This window comes from Atractosteus spatula, chromosome 12, assembly GCF_055471065.1.
Source record: "Atractosteus spatula isolate fAtrSpa1 chromosome 12, fAtrSpa1.hap1, whole genome shotgun sequence".
In the NCBI taxonomy this organism is placed as follows: Eukaryota; Metazoa; Chordata; class Actinopteri; order Semionotiformes; family Lepisosteidae; genus Atractosteus; species Atractosteus spatula.
Window position 1 is genome coordinate 20,066,564 of NC_142717.1, and position 27,226 is coordinate 20,093,789.

General features: G+C 34.3%; 1 protein-coding gene across 11 annotated transcripts in view; it reads left to right on the forward strand.

Annotated features, from left to right (window-relative positions):
- LOC148822750 (cAMP-regulated phosphoprotein 21-like) overlaps positions 1-27,226 on the forward strand; it is a 140,787-nt gene that overhangs the window by 23,804 nt on the left and 89,757 nt on the right. For 8 of the 11 annotated variants that reach the window (XM_088928716.1, XM_088928717.1, XM_088928715.1 and 5 more), the window contains 6 exons: positions 1,790-1,966; positions 5,569-5,859; positions 6,172-6,213; positions 9,649-9,738; positions 19,872-20,022; positions 22,852-22,930. In XM_088928716.1, the coding sequence (XP_088784842.1) occupies positions 5,605-5,859; positions 6,172-6,213; positions 9,649-9,738; positions 19,872-20,022; positions 22,852-22,930 (617 nt within the window). In that variant the 5' untranslated portion in view covers positions 1,790-1,966; positions 5,569-5,604. The remainder of the gene's footprint in view (positions 1-1,789; positions 1,967-5,568; positions 5,860-6,171; positions 6,214-9,648; positions 9,739-19,871; positions 20,023-22,851; positions 22,931-27,226) is intronic. The other 3 variants (XM_088928721.1, XM_088928718.1, XM_088928722.1) reach the window with 1 other exon arrangement.

Here is a 27,226-nt window from a genome sequence, read left to right on the forward strand (position 1 = left end):
AGTAGAAAGGGTACTTCCAGTGTGTTATCTAATTCACAAAACAGTGAAGGTCAAGACAATGCTTTTCATGTAGCAAACACAAAGAAGGGTTTTTCACAGCATCTAGGTTTGATTTCTTCTGCCACCAGGAATTCTGCAAACTTCCACACTTCTAAGTTGAAACCCATGGAGGTATCAAACGGTGAACTTGGTTCTGTGTTAAGATACAGCAGGAAGTGAGTTTTTTTCTTTAATAGTGTTTTAGCTTTCGTACGAGTTGTTTTTATGGGCTCGTCCTAAAAAGGCACCACGACTAAGAATTGGCAGTACTGCTGTAACAGACAAGTGAAACCTGTGTTCTGATTGATCACAGAATCAATATGAAACTGCATTATTTGAACATGCTGTTATAATACAATAAAACTATCAATATGCTTTCGAGACATCTCAAGTGAAGGTGTTAGATATCAGCATAAGTATATGATGTTTTAGATGCCATGACATAAAATCGTTTTAATGGACACTTTTTTGTTTTGTGCCTACAGTATAGTACTTAAAGTGTTTACTCTTAGTTTTCTGATTTCCAAACCCTTCTGGAAAAAATGATTATTTTCTATTGAGTCAAGTTCAATTCACAATGGTCTGTTTAAAAAAAAATATTTCACAGACTGGTTTCTTCAATTCAGTTACCTTCTAATCAATTACCAAGTGATTTAACAGAAAAACAATACTACATGTCCTTTGAATGTTTGAAATCTTGTACGTTTGGGAATACTACTTCATGAAACTGATGCCAATATTAAATTAAATTTAATTTATTATTAAATGTATTTAAATGTCAATATTACATAGTAGCAATGAAGGATTTAAAAAATCAGTAATTATGCCTGCAAAATGTATGTTATTCACTGAAGAAAGGAGGTCTTATTTTAAAATGTTTACAGCACTGAAGACCAATTAAGGCTCACTAATGCATACTGTACGTGGCAACTTTCAATGTTTTCTGATCCCCTTTTTCTGGTGGTAGACAAACACTTTTACAAATGGAAATCTAGGGAGAGACATAAGCAAACTAACTGCACTTTTGAAAATTAGCAGTTACTTATCTTGAGTAAGAAAAAAGTGGATTAAATGTAGCATTTGGTGTGTATTTTAACTGAGATATTTAAAACTGTGGCTATGTCAATAACATGATGACAGATGTCTTCTGCTTAAGAAAATGAAATTGCATTACTGTATGTTCTCTGAGGATGAAGAGATACAGTTTGGCTCCTTTTCAGTGTGTCCAGAAAGCATGCTGTGTAAAGTCCATACAAATGTCAGCATGAAATGATAAGTCTGCCAATTCCTTTTCTCATAAATAATTGTGTCCAGCAAGTAAGCGAAAATGTGTACTGTATGTATTTTTATCAGATGGGAAGTACTATAGAATAATGAGGAAGGACATTAAGAGTTGAAGTATAACTATTTCTTTTTGTTATTTCAAAGATGAAAAATTGCATTCAAAAGATAAAGGCTGAAATTTAAGGCTGCAGTGTTTCAGCTTGTAATGCGTCTGTTAATTCTAGGTCTTTGCGTAGGAGCCGAATATAACTTAAAAAGCTAGCTCCCCCCTTCATTAGGGAACGAGGAATCTGGCAGTTAGGAGACAGGTGGAGCTGAATCAAGCTGTGAAACCAATTTGATTGAAGCTGGGCATTAATGTGTCCTGAGATATCAGAAAGAAACACATTGGCTAGTCCTTAATGTGTGCTTTGTTTAATTTCTTTCTTGTGTTATTTTTTTCATTTTTATTTTTTTCCTGCTGCAGAATGACAGTGGTTTGCCTAGCTGTCTGTAGGAAAAGAATGAAGGTTGGCTTTTTGGACTGTTAATAGGGACATGGGATTCGCTCTTTCATTGATCACTCGTGAGGATTTTACTCATCAACATCAGCTAGAGAAGCAGCTGGAGTCTCATAGAAATACAGCTAAAATCTGCACTGAAGGTAAGATTCAACATTTCCTTTTATCTCTGTGCTTGAGTGACATAAATGCCCTGTTTCAACTGTCGCTATACATTAACTTGAAAACAACACTTTACTAAACTTATCTGTTCTTCAAGCAATGTGCTGTATACATGATCTCAGTGTAAACATTTTCATTATTATCTGTGAGTGCTGTTATTTTTTTTTTAAGTTTATGCATTTGGTCACTAACCAGAAATCCCATGCATACAGTTATGGTTGTAACATTTTTTAAAATGGCATGGAAGTACTTGAATAAGCTGGTTACAATCCTTCATTTATTTTCTTTATTGTCTTTTTGAAATGTAGTACTGTTTGTCCACAATTGAGTGGGTATATAAGCTTCTATAGTTAAATAAAATTACAGTTTCACAAAGATAGCTGCTTAAATCTAAACGGATTGAAAATGTGCATTTATAAAGGAAGATGCCCGGATTTAGTAGCTCTCTTACAACAATTTTTATTCAGTAGCACTGTTTTTGATTGGTGAATACTTTTGGGTTAATCTGCTATTCATAAAGTTAAATTAAATGTCAAGTACTTTTTATTTTTCAAATATATTTGTGAAAGTCTTCCATTGTAGTTGGAAATTCAGCTATCTATAAACCATGATTTAGATTACAACAGGATTATAAAATTTAAAATATGTAGATTTCTAGATATTGATTTTTATACTCTTTAGATGTTGATATCAATATATATTATATATCATAGAATATTTTTAAAATATATTTGATACTTACAGTAAGCAATATTTAGATAATAAAATCTTGTCTACATTTGATCAATTCCAAAGTGTATAGAGATTTGTACACTGCAGAACAGTATAGGGTGCATTTTTTCTACTCATTTTGGTTTTTATGTTGCTTAAGCAATTACACACATCCATTAAACAAGAAAAAAAGAATATAAACAGTAGTTATAGATACTAGATATTGTTATGTGGTTATATCATATATATTACTTCATTACTTTTAAAAAAGTAACGTTTGAGGTCAGAAACCATGTCTTCCATCTGGACAAAGAAAAAAAACATTTGTTAGGAGAAAAAGAACTCACCTCTAAAACGGATGAAAAGCTGATTTTTTAAGGGGTAATTGAGTATGACAGTGGTGTCTTGGATTGCCACACAATATAGAAGGGCAGGAGACACAATGTTAAAATAAAGCTGCACATTACACACAAAGACGATGTTGTCAGTGGTGGTGTTATTCTTGTGTTTTCACACCATGGAGGCTGTACTTAATACAGTTTCACTTGAAACATTTATCGAATTAGAATGACATGACAAAACCTTGCCAATCTGCGGCTCATCCAAGGACACAATTCACACACCTTTGTCCTAGGATGACATTTTCTAACCAGTCCCGCAGTTCACCAAATTGATAGACAATAACTGAAAAATGCTTGGAAGCTCAAGGTTTTACAAAAACAATTGCAAGAAGTATAGCTTTTTAATACACCTCCAGTTTCTGATAATGGTGTGAAATAGCCATTTTATTGAAGCCTACTTCTTCTTCTGATTTGTCATATCACACATCATACTGGAAACATATTCATGTATTCATATATTCAAGACTAGCCTGTGTCTATTATCTCTATATCCATCTATCTATTCACATATTTATCCCATTAGATGAGTGATGGATGACTCTGAAGAATTCAATAAATGGAAAGTAGAATATATATATATAGTAGTATATATATATTTATTTATTTTGTATCTGTAATATGTAAATCCTAAGTCAAATCACTAATACAGGCATACAAATTAATTATTCAAAGGATGAATCTTTCTTATTGTGCAAGAATGTCTTAACAAATAGTCATGTAGAAACTCCACATTTCTCTTGATACTGTGATCTCTGTTGAATGATAAGAAGGCAGTTTTCACAGAACAGAACCCAGAACGACAGCACTGCTGAGCCCATTACCACATCATTGAAAGGTTTGCCTTACTAGTATCTGATTGACATTAGCATCCGTGGTGTTGTACCAGAGGACAAGCATGTTATAAATGTACACTATACTATAAAAGGGCTTGTAGTTTAACAATAACTATTTGGGTAGTGCTAAAATTCACATTTTAATAATTGTTTGAGATTTGGATAGAAGAGAGCACATAAAATCTTTTTTTTGTAGGGGAGTAATAATATATATTTTATCTTTCCTAAATGTACTTTCAAACAAAACACAAAATTCACCATTGAACAAAAACAGACAATGCAATTAAGGAAGCAATAATTGAATTTAGTTTTCATTTAATCTTTCTTTGCCAAGAAGCCAATAACACTACCATATGGAGGTCAGTGAATCATTTGTTTTTCTGATGCTGGTCAAATCCATTCACTATCATCGGATTGTTTTCTGAAGCAGCTGAAATAGTGTGCAAAACAAAATAAAGTCTGTTTTTTCTGTTTTTATCAATTTAATTTAAATGTTGCCAACAAGGCAAAATTCCAAACATCTTAATATCATAAAGTACAAACAAAGCTGCTATGTTTCCTTGAATGGTAAAGTCCTCATGAGAAGTCAGTTTTGGATTACCCATAGTCAGAGAAGGAATACAAGTAAAATTAATTACAATTTCAAAAAATGGGCTTGTAGAACATACTTGCAAGATGCATTTTTTTGTCATTTGGAGTTTAATAATAGCCATTTGAGTTGTTCACATTTTAATTCACATTTTAATTATTTGACATTTGGATAGAAGAGAGTGGGACTCCATTCTTACACTAGAAATGAGATTAAAAGTATGAAGAGAAAAAAACAAAGGGAGGATTTAGAAAATTTTGAGGAAACATTTTTATTCATCTTATTTTCAGTACAATTACGCAGTTTGTTACATTTGTTAAAATTAATGTTTTATAATATGTTTAATTAAATAACACCATTTAATTAAAATTATAATAAATTTAACAGAAGGGTATATGTCAGTGATATAACTCAAATATGCACACTGTACAGACTGCTATTTGCAAAAAAAACACAAGACATCTGCTGTGTATAGTATATCATAATGAGATTTCTTTTTTTAATGAAAACAATATTGATGAATAGTTTCCTTAGGTTTTAGTAATTTAGGATTAAATCATTTATGTTAATTTCACTTTTGATGTGAAATCAACATCTATTATATACAGTATATATATATACAGTATATGTCCTAATCTAGCAAAACCGTTTATGGTACCTGTACAATCACTTTCCTGCAAGAACATCTTCATTAAGAGTTACTGTACTTAGAGGTTTTCCTTGCAACATTTCTGAAATATGTGAGACTTAACAAGGGACCAGAAAGCAAGTTTAGTATTTTAATAATGGAGCTGTCAGTTTGATAACCAGCATAATATAGACCTCAAAGGGCTTTATTACGAGATTTAGTTTTTGTTACCTTTGGGAATCAGTACTTTTTCTGTTGAATTACTGGGACTCTGGAACTCATATCTGGTGTCATGTGTTCATAAGTCAGTCACAAACATGAAAGAGAGGGCAATGTTTTCATTGCCAGTCCACAGTCTTTTTCCAGAATAAATGTATTCTCTTTGTTTATTTGTGTATCTTAATATGTACCTACTCTTTAGGCCACTGCGGAGTGTTGGTGTTTAATTGGTTTGAGGATGTCTGAGCAAGGCAAACTGAGCCAGGAGGCAACACAGGAGGCAACACAGGAGGCAACACAGGAGGCAACACAGGAGGCAACACAGGAGGCAACACAGGAGGCAGCACAGGAGGCCCCTGTGGGTGGTGGTGGCGAGCAGAACAGTGAGGTCCGCCCATCCTCCCAGAAGCAGACTAGTGTTAAAGCTCAAAGCCTGGAGGAGGAGGAGAATGAGAAGGAGGAGAGACAGAGTGACACCAGGGTGGAACAGCAGGTGAGAACTGAGAGGTGACAGCAACACGGCCTCCATCTGTCCTGTGTGGCTCACAGTCTATTCTTGGCAGAGCCTGTCTCTTTTTTTTCTTATTTTACTAATTAAAAGTTCTTTTGAGTTCTTGTATTTTATGAGAAAAATAGAAAGAGCTGGTCATCATCTTGAAAAGCCATTATTATTATTATTATTATTATTAATAATGTAGAAGTAGGTACTTTAAATACTTCTGAATCAGATCAGCTTCCTGTCTCTCTGTTGCATTGTGTGATTTTCATCTTCTGAGTTTTGTCTATTTGTTGTTTGCTGTCACAGAAACGAGGGGTTTACCAGGGACAGCAGAAAAAAAGGCCCAAGGTAAGGTTAAACTATATTGTATATGCATGCAAAGCTAGTGTGTTTTCTGAGATAAGATACTTGTGGGTGTGTTTGAATGACAACGTTTGCCATTGATTTATTATTCCTCTTTGTATGTGAGTATGTGCATATCATTGTGTGTGCATGTAGGCGGAAAAACATGCACTGTGTATAAGCATCTTCCTTATTTAGAGTATAGGAACTATGACTTGACTGGGTTTATGGAGTCACGCTCATTTAGCTGTCTAACAGTATTTTCCATGGCTCTGTAAACCAGTAAACCATATCCTTGATCCTGCAGGAAACTTTTCAATAGCTTTTACCATTTTAATACTCCTGTTGATGTAATTTTATCAGTTTGAGATGATAAACTCTGCTGTAAAGTGGCTGAGGTTTAACATTTAACAGTGGCCTCAAGGAGCAAGAAAACATTTCAGTAGCATTCCATTTTTTACCAATGGCTTACATAAATGATGAAATAATGATAATTACATTGTCTGTTATTTTTATGGATTTCAAGCTACTTATCCAGCATAACTATGTATGCGCATAAGAAAAAGTGCTTTAGATCGAATCAATTTTTATTCTCGGTCTGGTAGTTTGTCAGTATAAACCTGTAAACTGCTTTGAAGAATAAAGGCTATTATGGATAAACCCAGCTTAAAAAAAACATACAGTAAAAGAGCATTTGACTTCTGTGCATTTCACTATGGAACAGAAGACAACAGAAGGGCAGATATTTGTTACCATGTGGTTTCTTTTCTTTATCTTCTTTTTTTTCTGTAATTATATTCTTAAAGATAAGATAGCAAATAGAAAATGTGGTGTTAGACAGCATCATTTTCTGCTTTCTTCTTACCTTGATACAAATGTGTTCAGTATTCACAGTCATCATAGGTGTAATGTGATTTAACCTCATGAAGTTTTAAATGAAAGAGATGTGTTCAAACCCTAATCTTACCCACTTCCTCCTACACATTTAAACATCACATTTGTTGCTTACTGTACTTGCTTGTGTATTTCAATGAGTATTTATCTAAACGTCTAACCATTACCTTATTTTAGTTTTTGTATTATAATTAAACTTTGTTCATATTCTGTTTTTAGTCTTTGTCTGGTAAATTCTACATAAGTGGTGTCTCTTTCAGTGTTGTAAACTCTGACCATCTTGTCCTTATAGACCAGTTGTCTTTCCCCTCTGCCAGAGTTGTTAACACAAAAAGCAAGCTAGTGCTAATTCTTATATGGGTACAGCTAAACTAATTAAATTTAGTTTTAAACTCAGTAAGAATTGAATCATTAATCTGGTTCACCTGCCTTTGAATTAAAATTATGATTAAGTATAACTATTTAGCTTTTTTGCTTGTGCTTTTTGTTTTGCAACCACCCATTGACCCCATCAATACCCTTGCAGTTGATCCCAGACTCATCCCTCATAGTGGTGGAGGAGGGTGTACCAACAGCCTTGTCCTCATAGCTAGGTTGTCGGTCAGGCGAGTTAAGTCAATAAATTAAATTGAAATCATGCCTCTACTCCACCTTTAATAAAGATTTGACCAAACTACTGAAAATTGTTTTTACTCTAGTTTTTCTTATTGTCCTTATTATGAATCTTCCATTTGGCTTTCTAACACTGGCTTTTGAGATACTGTACAAATCTGCTAGCAGTTTGAACAGGCTGATTTTATGAAGAGAATTTCCTAAATGTGTTAGCAGTCCTTGGTGTTGTATAACATTTCTTAACCCTATAAAATGACCTTTTTGGTATTGGTACAAAACTAGTATGAATGTCTCTGCATAGGACTAGATAATAAGGAAGGTGTTGGGATAAAACTGAAAATGTAGTGATAGATCTCTAACTGAAAGTGGTTAAAACACAATAAACAAACTATCCATTAACGTTATTAAATGTCTTTATCTTCTCATTAGATTACATGACTAAAGTTGTGCCTGATTTGATGTTGTTTCCTAGATATGTGAAAAAATAGAAAATTATCAAGCAGTTTTCTATTAAGAAACACACATCGTTTTGTATACTCTTTATTTTTTTTTTATCATGTGACATTTGAGTAAACAATACTGGCTGACAAAAGTTCAGAAACATCATAATGGACCGTAAGCCAAATTTGCAGTTTTGAACAAGCATGACAGTCTAGCACAACTGTTGTATGAATTTTTATTTGATAACAAAATGTAATTCTGTGGTAAAGATGCAGGAATACTGAGTGCAAAGATCCCTAAAGATGTTCTCCTTTCTCATGGAGGAATAATTTTAGCTTTTGGTAAGCCCCATGGCAGAGGCCTCAGAACAAGGAAAGTCTTTTTCATGTGGTATGAGACGTCACATAGATGGTACCTGTGAAGGAGAATAGTCAGATATGCAAAAGAAAAATCCCTGTAGTCCTTTTTCTCAGGCCAAACATTCTGACACATACATTTGACTAAGAATTGTGCATTCTTCTTGAGTAAATTATTTTATCACATTTACTTATCATTTTTAAGATGTCACATTTTAGCAAAATTTGAAATGTTTCACATTAAAGCTCTTTGTATGTTGACAGTAAGTGTATAGACATACTGTATGAGAAAATAATTAAGCAAACTAAAATAAATTGCTTTATTTTAGAATTTTGTCAGGTTATTGTTATTACTTTTTGTTATGTAATCTCCTCATGAACTAACTACTGAATGTTTTTAAACATTTTGTGAACCATTTTATGAAATGTGTACGACTATCTTAAATGAGTGATTTGGTCTTTTAGGTGCATTTGATTGTCAAATGTAGAAGCTGCCTGATGTGTTATGTCCTCATATGCTGAAATTTCTGAACACTTTACAACTCCACATTTCTTTTATTCATTACCTGGAAGTGTGATTGGTAACTTTGGCATGGCCTTTATTTCATTTAAAAAACTGAAGTAAGAAATAAAAACAAAGTGGAAAAGTAATATATTTTTTCAAATTTAATAATCTATCAGTAATAAGTTCCTGGAAAATGTGTATATATATATCAGCAAATCATATTCCTGCATCTTTCCTGTGATATTTAATTTATATTTTTGTTCCCATTATTTATTGATTTACTTTTATTCGCTGAGTGTTCTTTGCAGGTGTGTTAAATGACTGTTAAATTACTTTTGTTATTTTATACTTACTTGAGCACTCTGCAGAGCTTTGCATTTTATTTATTGAGGCTTTGTGTGAGAAACATTTCCAAGGGTTATGTTTTTCCCAAAGCAGCTGTAGTTGGACTAAATTTAGCTGCAGTGCTTTTTATTGGGACCATACAGCCTATAAGGTGTAGCTTCTCTTTTTCTTTGGTAAAAAATCATTTTTTAGGGCGGTCAAGATTTAACAATTTATTACATGCACACATTTCACAGCTGTGCCTTAACTTGGTGGAAAATGGTAAATATGTCATTTTATTTGTTTCAGCCAGGAGCAAAAGGTAAACTGGTGCGCAGTCTTGCTGTGTGTGATGAGTCTTCCCTGCCTATAATCACAGATGGTGCTGAGGATAATCAGGTATGGCTCCCCTTTTCCTGTCAAGCACCAGCAGCACACATAGTGCCTGCCATGATCATTCAAGGGCACACAAGGACTTTTGAAAATTCTTTTATCCAACTAAGCACTAATGACTAGTCCATTGTATTAGATAGTAATGGACAAGGCCAGAAGAAGAAAAACAACAGCTTTTGAATCTTGATGATATATACAAGTAGTCTTACCTGAATGATGCTAATGTTCCAGAACAGTACTGTATATATCTTTGATATTTCAATATTTCTGAAGAAATTGTAAAGATCTGTTTGAAGGGAATTGAAAGGTTTCACTGAAGCCATTCTTCACACTTTCTCCCTTTATATAGTGTGATGTTTTTGCACCACATTTAGACATTGTGTGTTTCTATGTGCTGTTCAACAGACATACTATATGAAATATCAGTATGCTTACAGTATGTACTGAAAAATATACAACTGATCCACAACCAATAGTGAAGCTCCACTTGCTACTTGTCAGGAATATTATGACATTGATTATAACAACATTAGCTGTAATAATGACAATATTGCAAGCAGCAATCATTGATGGCCACAATAACATACAGTATGGACAAGGACATTGTTAAATACAATACATATGGCTTCCTGTGTATGTTCTAGAATAACTATGTGCACTCTGTAAGGATACAATTTTTCCTCTGAGCTTTAGGAAAGGTACAAGGTCACTGACAAGGCTCCCTTTTGCTACATTACATAAGTGTTTACATATGTTTCCCACCTCTATTCATTATGGAGCTACAGGATATTTGTTTTCCTTTGAAAAAGTGCAGGTCAATGGTTGTATATAGCTAAGTATTATCATGTGAGCAATTAGCTGAATTGAGTTGTGGACTATAATTCTGATATGCCTAATACACCTCTGTCATTATTCACCTGTCATTTGTCACCTGAAATTCAACTGGTTCCTTGCTGCCATCTTTCTGATATACAGGTAGATGTTTGTTCCCTAGCTTACATACAATATACAGATGCAGCCATTCAAAATGCACAGTACATCCCTGTACCGGTACAACCCTGTACCGCGCAAAATTACCCACAGTTCACTGCGTTGTACCACGGTATGTGATTTGGCTGGCCAAAATGACCGACAGGGACACTCGTGGTGCATTGGTTGTTAGTGAAACGATTTAATCATTTCATCTCTATACTGTGCATGTTTTAATCTGCTTAGTAATGAATATTTATATGGAATTTTACAACTAAAGTGAAATTTTAGTATCTGAGCATAAAAAGAAGAGGAGCATAACGAATCTGAAGGTCATACACGATATTAATTTAGGAACATAAACATATTATCTAAACTGTATATGGCTGATATTGGTAGTTTAAATAAAAATTCACATCAGTATTCCACTTTCTTCCTAAACATTTTAAGCATCAAAGTCTTTCATTTGGTTACATACTGTGGTTATTTTGGAAAAGGTTTTACGTGCTCCTTCTGACTATATTAAGTTTATACACGTCATAAAAAGTTTGAATGTTTTAACCATTTTTGTGAATACTTATGCTTGTTATCGCAGTAAAAAAACGCATACTTTTTAGAATTTGATTAATAGGGAATATAATATGGAATCGCATATCTAAAGAAATTAATACCAATATAATTATTGTCATATAGCTCAAATTATCACAGTAGTACACTTTCTTTGTAAATGTCTTCATCAGTTTAACTCCCATGTGATTATGTGTGTGGTGTAATGGTTTAGGCATGTGCTTTGCATGTTGGAGGACGGGGGTTTGAACCCAGCTGTCACCAAGAAACATTTCTTTGAAAAACCAAAATTGCAAATATTATGGACACTATATTGACATTTTTTACATTTCTAAATATCACAACATATTCAAAGCTAAGTAATTTATTAAAAACAATGAATAATTTCATACTGCTACTGTACTGCCACTACAGTATAGCTTGTGGAAAATACATTTATTTGTCCTGCATCAAAGTTTAACTCGTTCAGAGCGCCCTACATTACAGACTCCAAGCATTTCCTTTTGTCTATTGCTACAATATTGACAGCAATGTTGTTACAAGGAACATGTCAACATGTTTCCAAAATAACCATAAGAGAACGAATTGATGGATTTGATCATAATAGAGAAATCATAACAATGACCCAATGTTGCTAATCACGCATACCCAACAGTACTGTATCCACTTTCTTTGTAAACACGTTTTATTTTTAATTTGACTCATTCACCCATGATGAATTGTGAGTGATAGAGACAAGATGGAGGTTCTTGTCAAAACTACATTACCCCAGAATGCAGTGGGAAACAATGTCAGTCACCCTTAGTCACCTGACCAGCTGATACACTGCGCCGGAGAGAATGACTGAAGGATTAACCCACTAAGAGCGAGTTTTTTTTAAACAACCTGTGGGGAAGGAAAAGTGCCTGTGGTCATTTTTTTCACTGACAAAGTTAACTTGTGGTGCATTGGTTGTTAGTAAAATGATGTAATCATTTAATCTCTTTACTGTGCTTGTTTTAATCCACTTAATATTGAATATTTATATGGAATTTTATAACTAAAGGGAAATTTTAGTAGATGAGCATAAAAGCCATCTGCAACAGAAAGCAACTGGTTTGACATGTACAGTAAATGTGACAAGGTGACTTTCTGCTATCTAAACCATTTTTTACAGATTTTAAAGTCACGCAATGTTTGAGTTAGGCAGGAACACGTTATTGTATCTTATTTTTTATTTCATTTTTAAAAATAAAATAAGGTAACCAGCAATCAAGTGTCCTGTTTTTTCTTAATACTAATTTTTCTATACTGTAGTTTGAGTCTTTGTGTATGCTGTAAGTTCTTTTTACTTCTCAATTAAACATTTGAAACACTTTAATTTTGTAAACGCAACACGCATTCCGTACAGAAATAAAATCATGTTTTCTACAGGGGTTAAACAGATTAGCAGGTTGCTGACAAAATAGCGCACCGTCCACCACTTCCCACCAATGCCCAGTGATATAACTTTAATATAAACAAGATCTAGTACCTGGTGCAGTCTTTTTTTAAAAAACTTATTTTGAATTAATCGAATCCCAGGTGTGAGTTCATAAAGCCAGAATTATGTACTATCCTCACGTCTGCGAAAGACCTGATCATCTACTGTAAAGCTTTCAGTGCTTTGTGTATATTCTAATCGCAGTGGGGCAGGGTGTGTGGGGACAGGTTTAGGCTGCAATTGAATTGGGGATCTGTATTCTTCACACCTGAAACATTGTTTTCTACTCTCTTTAGCTGATCTTTTGCTGCCTACGCATGCTTACACAGCTCCCTAGGTGAATTCTCATACTTGATTGAGAAAGCTTTAGAGAACCTTACATTTTTATTTTCAACAAATTGTAAATATGACGTTTACATTGGCGTTTTTATTAATTTTTCACTTAAGTGTATGGAGGAGTGTCAGCTGTTAATGAGAGCACCCCCCCCCCCTCCCTTTAGGCTGGGCAAACGATTTTTTTAATTTTTAAAAGAAATAAAAAATTATATATGATGTGTTCCTGCTAACATTGCTAACAATGTTAACTGTTATAACAATAAAGTGTATTAACTAAGGAATAGGATGGCACAGTTGTATTATATATTGTATTTTTACAGCCTTTTATATCTTTTTTTTCTTAACAACAACAATAGTACCAGATGTCTCAGTGGCTTTCAAAATTAAATTATGCATGCAAACCTGTGAACTAGATAGATAACTAAGCTATCCACCCATTTCTAATGGTGGCAAAGTGTTTTGCATTGCTATCTTGCAGCACTGGGGCCCTAGGTTCAATTCCTGCAGTCCTGTGTGTGTTGGGTTTGCATGTTCTCTCTGGGTTCCATGGGTTTTCTCCATATGTGTGATATGATTTCCTCTCGAAGTCCAAAACATACTGGTAGGTTAATTGGTTTACGGGAAAACTGGCCCTAGTGTGTGTGTGTTTGTGTCTGTTTGTCTGTCCTATGATGGACTGGCGCTATGTCCAGGGTGTATTCTGCCTTGCATCCGTTGCTTGCTAGGATAGGCTCCAAATCCTCTGTACTGGATAAAGAGATTAGAAAATGGATGGAAGTAAGGGCACTGTGTGGATGGAACTATACACAGTTTTTGAAACCCACTGAGATAGCAGCATCTCACTGAGGATAAAATACTTTATAGTGCTGGCTTAAGGAAACAGCCTATCTACCTCTCTTGCACATCAGTATCCATACCTAGTTAGTTATTTGAACAAATTGCCTCTAAATATAAACATCTTAAGATGCTGGCTCTGTGGATAAGCATCAGCGCTATTCGCCCATTCCTTCAATTCATGTGCATCCAACACACAGTTCAATGCTAGCAACTACACAAAATCTAAAATACAATCCTCATTTCAGTATCTATGTCAACATACAGTCTGTTAATTTCATCATCTTCCTCTGCAGTCTATAACATCTACTGTCATTTTGTCAAAAGTATGTCAAAAGTAGGAAGTGATCTTGTTATCAGTGTATTCCTCAACTTTCCCAAAATTATTTTTTTCCTACCTACATCTCTAGTCTTACATCCTGCAATAACTCAGCCAACACTTAAAGCCTCAAAAACTGATTGTGTTAATTTGTTTAAATCACAAAATACCAGACATATAGTACTCTTCATTATGGAATAATAGTTTCTTTTAAAGGGAACTAGAGAAACTAGGAACTAGAGAAATCAAGAAAGACTTTTTTTCTAGAATTATAAATGCACCTCCTGTTCATTGGGGTAATTAAATCCACACTGAGCAATCTCCAATATGTTCAGAATTTGACAGCCAGAATCCTGATTGGGTTGCAACATGCCTGTCTTCAAGTCCTTGCACTGGCTTCCTATCAGGTTTCGAGTCAACTTCAAAATCCTCATCCTTATTCAGTACCTATCTGGCTTATTATCTGTCTACTCCCCACCTTGCAACCTTTGTCCGTCTGACTCTGGTCTTCTAGCTGTCCTCAAGAACATCTACATTCTGTGGGTGACAGAACCTTCTCTAGCTGCACCCGAGAGCTCTGGATTTGTATCCCCAGTGATATCAGAGTCACCTACCCTGAGTGCATTTAAATCTAACCTCAAAACCTTTCTTTTAAAACTTATTTAGTGTCTGTATCTGCTTCATTTTCTAATTTCGGTAGCACTTCTAACTGCTTGTCTTTCTTATATGTATTTACTTTGTAATCTGTGGTCCTTATAACTGTTTTTACATCTACTGTATTGCTTTGAGATGCTACTTTTAATGGTGCTATGTAAAATAAAGTTTTTTAATTATTGTTATAGAGAAACATGATCAGATTTTCCCTGGTTCAGAAAAAAAGATCTAAAGTATACTAGTTTGTCACTCTTCTCACACCCTCTTTGCTAAGTGGCTTTGCATATTAATCTGATCAATCTAACTACAGTACCTATTTTCTGTACTTTCTCTATCCTGCTAGATTTATAATTATTCTGAAAATCTTCTTGAAATTAGTCATTTCTAAATACCTGTTTTCACTGTTAACATCTTGCAGTAACTGCAACAAAATATACACTCAACCTGACAGTTCTTCCTGCTCCATTGAATAAAAAAATCTTTAGAGTTCTATATTTATGTCTTTATTTAGTGGTTTTCATTAGTAACAAAAGCTAAACTTTACTGGAAAAATGTATTTTATGTGTTGCAAAAAACTGACTTGCTTTAACAAAATATATTTACAAATCCTTTCGCCTGGTAATCTACCTGAATGCCCAACTACCTGAAAAGCCCTCCATTAAACCATGTTTGCTATTGATTCATATTAGGCTCTTTGACAGAATTGCTGTTCTTTATGTGTGCTAATTTTCTCACTCTATCCCATCAAACCTTCATACCCCCCCTGCCAGAAATGCACCTGATTATTCAAGCCCCTCACTATCTGCCAAATCTATTTCATGTTTGCATGTTATTTTGTAACACACACCTTTCTGTGATTTGTTTTGTACATCTAAGCTTTTGCAAGTGTTCCTGCATCCCTCTTCTGCAATATGTCTAGTCATGGCTCCATTTCTAAAACTTTTTGCTCATGTGTATTTTTGTATTTTTACATTTATTTACACCTCTAGCACTTTAATGTCCTAAATTTTCATTTGCCTTAATTTGTAGACTTCTTTCATTCACCCTTACCTGAACGTCTATGACAAGCAGAGATAGTGCTGTCTCTGGTGCGATCTTTTGCAGCTGAAATGTCACTGTTTAAACGAAAAAGAAATTAGATTGTTCATCAAACTAATCACTTATTCTACATAAACACAACATAATTTCTTTCTAAAAATGCTCTTTTTCTTGTTCATTTTGGAGTCCTTGATCGAAACTGATTTGAAATGTCAGAAAGGATTTATTTTCTATGTGTATTTCTGTTGCAGAAAAAGTGCGCATTTCGTACATTGATTTGTTTGTCGAGATTTTACCTTTATATTTATGCTCAGATTTCAACTATAAATCTTACACTGATTACTAGCAGTAAATACTGATATTTTGCTCCCCCTTACCACCAAAATATATTTGTAGTGTAGCTGGGATTAACTTTTTTCGTATGTGTCTCTGCCTACTGTTAACTATCCAGCCATTGCAAGCCATTGCAGCAGCCACAAATAAATAAAAAAAATAAACTTTGGTTTATTATGGTAACTGTAACAAATTATCACATTTCACATCCTTACGAAACAATCATGACGTTCTCATCCAATCAAAGGTTTGATGTTTTTTATTTTGAAACCATGATCTTGACATGCAGGTGTGAAGTAGAGTTAACAGCTTGAGATTTAAAACGTGAATAGCAGGGACCTCAGTCGACGGGCTGAGGGGAGATCTTCCTTTAGCTCAACTGGCTGGTTCCCTGTTGAGTGATGCCGGAGGCCTAGGTTCGAGCCCCCAGCGGTGTAGGGCGCATACCCACGTGAACCCAAAAGCGCTACATTATTAATAATATCTTCCATGTCGCATTACCATTGGAATGTTCTTACAAGTGTAAAAAGAGGCGATACACAATGTGTCTCCTCTATAACTCTTCAGTTTACAGAGAAATTCCGCCAGAGCCTCAATACATTGTCCAATAATACTCTTCTTGTGTCTAATTTTTAGTTTAGCAGGATTTGTGCGAGAAGCACATTGTTTAATGGGGATGACATTACCCATGTCTATATCACTGTACAACACTTGTTTGAGTCGGAGTGTCTGTTAATAAAACAGAGCACCTTCCAATTCATATACTGTAACTACTTCAGGTGGGTAGCTGCGTCAGCATGCGTAGTCTGCAAAGGAACAAGTAATACGGTAATAACTCACGCCTAAGAAGGCTTCACAGCCGAAACGTTGTGTTTTCTCTCTTCTCTTTTCAGAATAAACCTGGAATAAACCTATTACTTGTTCCTTTACTGTAACTACTGCATGGTTTCTTTATCCGTTTCAACTAAATGAGGGGAATTAAATCAGTCAGAATCTCAGAGTGCCAATTGTAAAAATAACCCTCCTTTGTTTAACTTTTTTGCGAAAAAATCCTTTATCACAGTACCATCACTTAATTTATCCAGATACACAAATTCACGTTAAAACCGGAACCCACTAAGTTACCAAGTTAAAGACTTTGATGCATAAAATATTTATGCATAATTAAAATATTTATGATGATGGTGAAAGGTTGTGTACTTTTGTCCAACTGAGCAATCTTGCTTTTATAAAATATACAGACTTTTTAATGTTTAATGATCAACATGCTGTAATACACAGTTTAAAATTATTAAAAGTCTAAAAAGTATACAACTTAAATTCTTAATTGGAAAAAGATTGCCCCTATGCAGTGACCGGGATTCGAAACCGGGTGTTTTCTGGCGATAGCTCAAAAGCTGTACGTTAAGCTTTATTAGCTCCACCTGGCGGTTTTACAAGGTGCTTCCGAATACTGTTATCATAATTCAATTTGCATTCGGTATAATGTGTTAATGCGTTCTCTGTGCTTTTTGAATGGCTGGATCTGTACCATGTTTCATTCCAATTGGCAAAGCACAATCATAGAAAATTTTGTGAACGTTTTTGACAAATTGGAAATAGTGACTAAAGCATATGAGAAATCCACCTGCCCTTAGGAAGTATAAAACTTGGACATGAGGTGACATTATGCAGAATGTTTCAGAATTGTATTTCAATTGGTTCCAAAGAGGATAAGATGGGGGCATATCTTGTGACTCATCTCTGTGACCAAGTTGCAATGCTAACCCTTGAACTGCATCACTTAGATATAATACAACACATGCAAATTTGTGAAGCCTTGTATTTGTTTGGCTGCCATGTTTTATAAGACAGCAGCTTGCATCAGCAATCCTGAGGTATAGCACGAGCTTCTTTAAATACACCAAGTTTCTTTTTCATTAGCCTGACTCCCCATTATATTATATTGGTTTTTAGCCTTATTTAAGAAAGAATCCAATCACATTTTCATGGACGTATGCTTTTATCACAGACCTCTTGAGTTGGCTTGGACAAAATTTCTTAAATTTTGCCAGTAGTCCAATAAGAGTCCAAACCATGTGGCCTAATGATGTATTTTTCATTCAGACACAAATTTGCATTGGCTTCTACAATCCTTCCCATTTGCAAGACTATTGCAATAATAGAGTTCCAGCAACTTCTTTGTTTCCCCCCCCAAAAAAAAATGTTCTTCTTAAATGTATTGCCAGAGGTGTCTGCTCATGTCTGTTTCTCCTACTCTCTATTGGTTTACACAGACAGATTTAATTAGCTACCCTCAGTTACTTTAAATTAACCTCTAAAACCTTTCGCTGCTTTCTTAATCAGTTCTGTGTTCATGTTTATTTTATGGAATTTATCTAAAAATCTACTGTTCTTAAGACTAGTACAGATGTAATTTGCATTCCTGGATATTCATGTGTCTTCTTGAATAGTTTTTCCGCTCTTGGTGTTTATATTTGTGTACATGCACATACTTTAATACATGTATTCTGTTACTGTTCTATAATATTACATACTGTATATATTACTATATTATATATTTAGGTAGGTATATAAATTGTAGTGTGCATCAATATTAAGAATGAATTCATTCATTTCATAGCAATATCTGTGGTGTGTTGCGTGTAGTCTGCTAAGGAGTCATAATTGAATAAATCATAATGGTGCTGTCACTAGTTTCTGACTACATGCCATTGAAGATTTTGAATGAGTTCAATCTAGCTGTTTGTACAATTGCCTTGTGAGGAAACTGTGGCTGCCTTCTGCTGGTGTTCACATTATTCATTTAGCTGTTTAGAAATGACTTCTGCTTGTTACCAATTGGAGTCATGCTGCCACAAAGTTCAATAAAATGGTACAGCTGCAGTGATGGTATAAATTTTTAATCCAGTCTGCAGTTTCACAGAAACAGAAATGATTTGCCTCTGAGGTCTTTTAGTCCTGGAAGTCATTATTTTAAACAGGGAAAAAAACAACTTTTGAAAAGGAATAAAATATCTGCATCTTTCAAAAAATTGTTCTCAAGAATAAATTATGTGGGTCTCTTTGCATCTGGTTAGATGCAATGTTTTCCATTTTTCTTTAAGCAACGTCCTTTTAGCAGTTTTTAGGAGAAAAAGTCACATTCCATTATAATGTTGAGCATTGGAGTCTAACCAGCTTAGTACTTTAGAACAGATTAGTTTTCTTCATACAGTAGTTGTTTCTTTCTTTTCATCCACTATTTAAAATGTATTTATGTTTTTGATATAGTTTTTCAGTTTTGCATTTTGCATAGTTTTGCAAGTTTTTTGTTTACTGGTTTTGTCACTGAGTTCATAGTCATTTATGTAAAAAGTGTATGTAAAGTCAAAATCATTGTGTTTTTATAACATTAAACAAAGTATGTATTTCAATTGGGCTATCAGTGTAGCTACATTGTAATTACACAAACATATGCATTAATGCTTAATAATAGTAATAATCTCTTTACTTTACATTTTAGAAAAGTTACTAGTCATCAGATAAATTATTGTTTGACAGGTGGTATTGATACATTAGAGAGGTTAATATATAAAGAATAAATTATATTTTTGCTTGTTTTGATTAAGACATTTTGCATTTCAGGGATCAATTCAACTGCAAATTACCAGCTTGCCTAGCTTTCAGGAAGATAGTAAACCCTGCAAAGATGAACTGGACAGGGACCGGGAGAAAGACAAGAGCAAGGAGAAAGACAAATCAAATGAAAAACCAAAAACAAGAATGCTGTCAAAAGGTGAGAAATGTATTGACTATTCTAGTTATAAAATACAGTTCAAACCCCTGATTCAGAGTTGCTCATTTACCTTTGAATACTCGTTTTTCACACCAATGACTAAGTTAATAAAAGAAAAATGCTCAGCATCCAAAAAAATTAAAGTCATTAGTGTATCTGCCCGTCTAAATATTGGTCTGTTACCTAGTTAATAAAATAATTGTGTCCATTGATTATTATAATCTGTTATAATGCTTGGTTTTCCAAGACAGAATCAGTAATATTATGAGGAGCTATCATTAACATAGATTTTTCTGTTTTATTAATCCCACAGATTTGCTTGCTCACCAAATCCTGTAATTAGTGAATGAGTTAGTCTTAGACTTAAGAAAGAAGTATGTCCTTTAAATGCCTTTATACAGTATATTCCTTTTGTTTATGCAAATATATGCACATGTATGGTTGTCAGGTTTATGATGAATATGGGATCTACTGTACCTCTTTGAAATAGGGCTTTAGGGGAAATATGAGTGTTCAGAATGTGCTTTATGTGTGAGTGGGATGGGGATTAGAGTGGGTGTGCGTGGGGGGATTGTAGGCGGGGATAGATACAATAGCACTTGTCAGACTGTTTCTGAAATATAACATAAAAATTTAATTTTAATAAAGTAGACTTTTTAAAGGAACCGATTTTACAGTGTTGGTAGATTTAACACAGTTCCAAACACCCTGTATAGAAATAGTTTCTGAAAAATTAAAGTTTGTGCCTCTCAAAAAACACATATTTTCTACTGCCACACATTCCCTACTGAAATCATAATTATGAAGGACGCATTTTAGATTTACATAATGTAGTTCATGCTACAAAATGTAGTAAAGATGACCCAAAGGATCACATTACTATTATTAGTTTAAAAAATGTTTGAGTCATTTGTTGCACCTTCATTTGTGTCCAATGTATTTGACTGATTTCTACAAACTATTACCTATAGTTTTGTTTTTTTTAGATAATGCATATAACACAGCATTTCCTCTTTAGATGATTTTCCTTATGTTTACTTTTTTATTAAATGACAAGAAAAAACAAAAACACACAAATATACATACTGTACAAATAGAGGAAAAAAGACATCCCTGACAGAAAAGAAGTACTCAAATATTAATATTTAAATACCTTTAGAAGGCTTATAAATGAAGCCAAGGTAAAAAAAGAATAAACAAAAATATCAAAGTTCTTCCATTTTTACCACATAAACATAGATAATCATATATAGAAAAATCTCTCTTGTTTAAAATAACATCACTCCTTTAACAGAAATAACATTTTTATTCAGTCCCACTTGTATTGCTGATTGCTGTCAGGACCTAGGTCAGGACAGTGTGTTTCTGAAACATAACGTACAGTAGACAGCTTTCTACCAGCCTCAAATTCAAGGAAAGAACAAAATTGCTTACAAGGCAGTGTTGGATTTCATTTGCCACCTTGCTATGCAATGATGTTCCAGAATCCAGTACTGAAAACACTCTGAGCCCGTGACCCCAGTCCTCTTTGTGTGCAAAGATAGGGGTGATCTACATGTTTGAGCTCTGCAGCGATGCCCGGCCCTGCCAGGCATTACCACTGCTCTCTAGAGGTGGTAGTTCTAGGTAGGGCTGTGCGCTATGACCTCAAATCAATATCACGATAATTTCTCACATTTACCTCGATAACAATAAATTAACGATCATTTTTTGGAAACCCTTGAAATTATATGATTTCATGATATGCTGAAAGATCATGTTTTAAATATGCGAAACTATTACTACTATTAAAGCTTTGTAAATGTCAGGCACCGCAATTTGAGAAAAATATTTTCTCGAGGGCACAACGTATCTCTTGTCAAGGGTTTGAATGAGTCTTTTGAAATCACTGTATTCCACTGTAGCAATGAGGACCATGTCCTTTGCTATGTAGTATGTAATGTTGTTAGTAATTTAATTACATATGTGTGAATCTTTTGCGTATTGAGTGGCATTAGTAAATGCTTGTGTTAGAGACAGCTATTTGGGGGAATCACTTCGGCCATGAGTGCTCTTGTCAGTCTCTCTCTTTTTTCGGCCATGCACTCTTCATATTCATGGTTGTGTTTCAAGTGATGAAACTGAAACAAGTTGCTCATGTTACATTTGGGCGCAGAAACGGTTTTTAGACTGAGTTTACATCTGACTTATCTTTGTTCAGCATCCTGTTTGCTGAAGCCAAAATATGACCAAACTATCAACACTGCATCATTTTTAGATACCAGCTTGTCTTCATATGTACTTGAGTCATCCCTGCCTGTCTGACTGACTGACTGAGGTTTAGCATGAGCATTTGTGTTGTCTCATGCCCGGCACGCTTCTTTGTGTTTTGAATGAAGAACGGAGGTTGGACGAGGCAGAAGCATGTGACTGGATATGATGACTGGGTGTTGTAGTTTTTTAAGGGGACTGCTCATGAAAGTGCACAGTGGGGAAAGCTTTTACAGTACATACCGACATAAGCAAAATTAGGTCGGTGAGACATTCTTAATGTCGGTATCGATAAATTTTCGATATATCACCCAGCCCTAGTTCTAGGCATATATTGACCACACGCTAATGCGCTGGTCTTTGAATCCAGCGACCAGCAGCCTCTTGCTAGCCTCTGGTGGTCATGCCGAAGCCAAGTTCCTCTGGTCCTCCTGGATAGACAGATAGGAAATCTCTAGTGAGACCTGCAGCTGGAGTGTTTGCATTCCCTTATGTTTAAATACTATGAAGTTGTCACATGAAAGTAGAGAAACTACAGTATTATACTAACATATATGATAAAATCTACTTTTGTTTCAGATCACAGCCAAGAATATACAGATGCCACTGGCATTGACTTGCATGAATTTTTAGTAAACACATTAAAGAATAACCCCAGGTAAGGCGCATTGCTAAATTTTTGTATTTTGATTATTTTTTTTGTCATTTTATCTCCACTAATAAGATGTGTGTTCTTTTCAATTCCCATTTTAAAGCCAAAAGTCATACTTCACTATCCATAACTCACACCGGTTCCCAATTCAGATAATATTAGTTTCCATTATATTGTGTTTTTTCCAATATGCTTAAAGCATTAAAAATAATTACAGAAAGTTTGTTGCCAGATGCACTGAAAGTTTTCACTTTTTTCACAGTTACAATTCTAGTGATGAAATCAATTGTCTTCAATATGTGCAGTTTTACAAGCACTTTGAGTTGTCATAAATGTTATTATAGTGACTCTTTCTTGCAAATAAAAATGTGTTAGAAAGTTTAAAAAGTACTCTATTTGTGTGTTTATTTATAAACATGGATAAGAAGCGACATTTCAATTTAACAAAGAACTCAGATCTCATTTTGAGTAGTTATTCAGTAATTACAGATGGATGTATGTTTGTTAATACATACTCAATCCAACCCTTATGCTCTAGTGGGATTTGCCTCTTAATTCATTTTATAAATGCTTTACTGGTGATTTTTTAATGACTTTTGTAAACAGTACTGGAAGTAATTTGGTTTGCTAAATACCAGAAAATTCTCTTCCCCCTGTCCTTACTCAATTAGTAAGACTCTATACATCACATAGGTCAGAAAAAGCAGTGTCAAAGCAGAAAAACAGGATAATTACACAATACAACCACATCTGCCAATATATTATCAAAGCCCTGATGCAGTCTCTCCTGCTTGAATCTGTGAATCTGTGACAGTAAAGATAAGGCAATATACTGTTATTTATGACTACACTAAGCACTAAATGTGTTAATATTTATTCATTCAAATATATTCTGCAATCTTTTCCTTTTCATTATTTTCATTTTCAAAGTTCAAATAAACACAATATCAACATTATTTTACCTCTTACACGTAGTACTTTATTGCTCTTAAAAATGTCACAGTCTATTAAAATAAAAAAAATGTTTTCACTCTCATGGCACACAGAAAAATGTTACTGTATACGTGTGTGTGTATATGTAGTAAACTACATACTGTAAAACTAACGTATTCTTTTTCTTTAAAAAAAATCTCAGTGTTAAATTTGTTGTACAAAAAACTGAACTGTTCCTGTTATGTTCTCTGTAAGTTCTTGTCTTATTTTATGAACAAATGATAGCAAGTATGGACAGTAAAAATATCACCATTATTGCAGGCAAATCTTAAATAAATAAATTTAAAACATAACCAATATAATACAGTATTTAGTTACAAGAATGTATTTTAGCTCAGGGTTCTAGGGTTCCTGTAAAGGTTCACTCAACTAGTCATAATGTCTTAACACTCAAATATATTTAGATTAATTTGTATTGTGGCATATTATAGTTTTACATACTCCTTTATTGCCCCAGATGTGAAATTTCCTTTGTGGTCAGGTAAAAGACGTAACACGATACCTGATGCATTTAACACAACATGAGTCTATTAACAAATAAAAAAATGCATCAGTATAAAATCAAATCAGAAGCTTTAAATAATCCTCACAACTAATAAAATAACTAATAAATAAAGAAAGAGGTTGGGTTGCCAGTGGGGGGATAAATAGGATACATACATGATGAAAATAAAATGTAATAATCAGTTACGTTGTCCAAATTGAGCAGGCTAATAGCCATGGGAATAAGAGATAACCTAGTTTTATTGCAATTAAATCTAGATAATCTAAATCAATGTCCTGAATGAATATAGTCATTAACTATACTGGCCTTCGGCAGTCTGTTTGGTATAAGTCTGCCAGCTGTAGCTCTTGAGCACCACTATCTTCACTATCCTGCTTAGAACAGTATGTTTTAATTGTACGTATTCAAGTTACCAAACCAGCCTACCACAGTGGATGTTAACACAGATTCAATAAAAGATCTATAGAATAAGGTCATCATTTTAATACACACATTAAAACAGCAGAGATTTCTCAGGAAGAATAATCGCTGTTGAGTCTTCTTACATATAAGAAGACTCAACATATTTTTCTCAAAGGTTAGTTTTTAGTCAACAAAATTCCCAAGATAATTGTAACTATTGATTATTTAAATTTCTTGCTCTTCAATGACTGTTGATTTTGCAGTTGATGTGCTTTTAATTTGTCCCATGCTGCATGCACATTCTGCACGATCCTGGTGAAATGGCAGCCAAAACGATTTGCTCTTAGATGTGCTCTTAGTGTTCAAAATCTGCATCTGTGTTTTGGAGATTTGTATGGGGGAGGATTGTGACAGTGCTGATTTCAGAACAGTGCTATCATTTCCTCAAACAGGTGACATAAAGCCAAAGTATCGAGCACACTTTCCCTTTATATTCTTTGGCTTTAAATGGTGTTATAGAACAGAAGTTTGGGTGGAGTTTAAATTCTAATCTCGCACTTCTACTACGCACATTTTTTCTAGCATTCCTCCCTCCACCAGTGCAGCATTTTCTCCCTGGCTCTTCCTTTATAAGTGAGGAAGGATGTGACAATTAGTTAAAGCCAAAGTAAGCATGCTATCTTTTTATATTCTTCAGCTTGTTTTGTCATTATTAGAATTTCACTGAGCAACTGAAATTTGGCACTATGGACTTGTACAGAGGAACACATTTTATTGATACATAATTTAAGGGGCTGAAAAGATGAAGAAAATAAAGCAGGATAATCAATAATTAAAATAAATACAGATCCAGCCATTTAAAATAGGCAAAGCACAATGCGGCACACTGCATGGTAACACAAAAAACCTTTTCACTTTTTCAAAAAATCTGATGCTGGACTGCACTACTTTGTAAATCTGCCAGGTAGCACAGTGAATGCTTAATGTGGGCTGTCACATGAAACTCTTGGGTACGAATCCCAGCCAATGCCCAGCCATTGGGAAAAATCTGTGTTCCATAATGAAATTTAATTTATACACTCTTTTTGAAATTTTTATTAATTTTATGTATCCCATTTTATATAAACACAAACAGTACAGGTTCTCCTGCATCACTATAGTGGAGCTGGAAAAAAATGCTTTATCTCGGGAACCAAATCACAAACACTACTTTATAGAGCACGAATGGAGCACATTTTAATACAAAGTAAAATCAAGTATTAAAACTAAATATTGCCTGTATCTGTTTATAATTTCCTGCATCATTATTGCTTTTTTTAGCCTGTTTCTATTTCCAAAACTGCTTTAACGTGGTTATATTTAAGGACAGTAAATCAGGGTCCTGTGCAGGATTGTTCCCATGAATGTTAGTGGCCTCATTTTTGATAAATAAACTTGTTTTAGTAAGGGTCTCTGAGAAGCAATATTCAGCATAGAAATTGAATGTGTTAAATATTTATTTTATGTCAGTGGTCACTGTGCTTAAATCAATTAAAAAATGGATGGATCAGTGGATGGATAATTGTACAATGTCCCAATTTAACAAAGAAGTCATTCTCTTGAAATGCTGTTTAAGAGTATCCCACTCCCAGTTTCCCTCCCCCCACTGCTAGGACATAGGTGCTAAAGAGAAAGCTTATGAGAAGCCAAATGATAAGAAATTGATTATAAATGGCTTAAAATCACTATATTGCTTGAAGAATTTAAAAACTGTCAGCCTGAACAAATTGCAATTTATCTGAAGTAGAAGAAAGAGCATTTTAAGATTTATTTAAATCAAGTCTTCTGCCGTTGGTTGTTTTTACTGATCACAGTCCTTTAGATTTTTCTTTATTGTATATACAGTATAACCATAATCAATGACTGATGTGTTTGTCACTTACAGAGTTACTGAAAATTAGATGGGCGCTATCACTTGCTTAGCTTTGGTGGGATTTTTCTGTAGTCTAAAAAATTATAGTGGAGTTTATCTTGTGAAACTGCATTTCTTTCAACAAACATTGTTTATTATAAAGGGTAGGGATGTTACTTTCTGCCGTGTTTGCTAATTCGAATAAGCAGGTTTGTTTGGGTTGTGGGTGTTTTTCCTTTGTAGTACTGTGTGGGACCAGTGTGGTGACTGGCTAGCAAATTGCTAAATTATGTCATTGCTCCATAACTTATCAGCGATTCTTCAACAAGAGAGCCCCGTGAGTTTAAAGGATTCTGCTAGAAGTCCCGAAAAGAGGAGGGATTGAGTGATCGTCTGCTGATAATTTTAGGATCTTGTTGGTTGTCAGGCAGTGGTGCATGTTTTTATTGATATTATGGGGGGGTAGTGTTGAAGAGCTGGGCAAGTATTTGTTTTTTTTTATTTCTTCTAG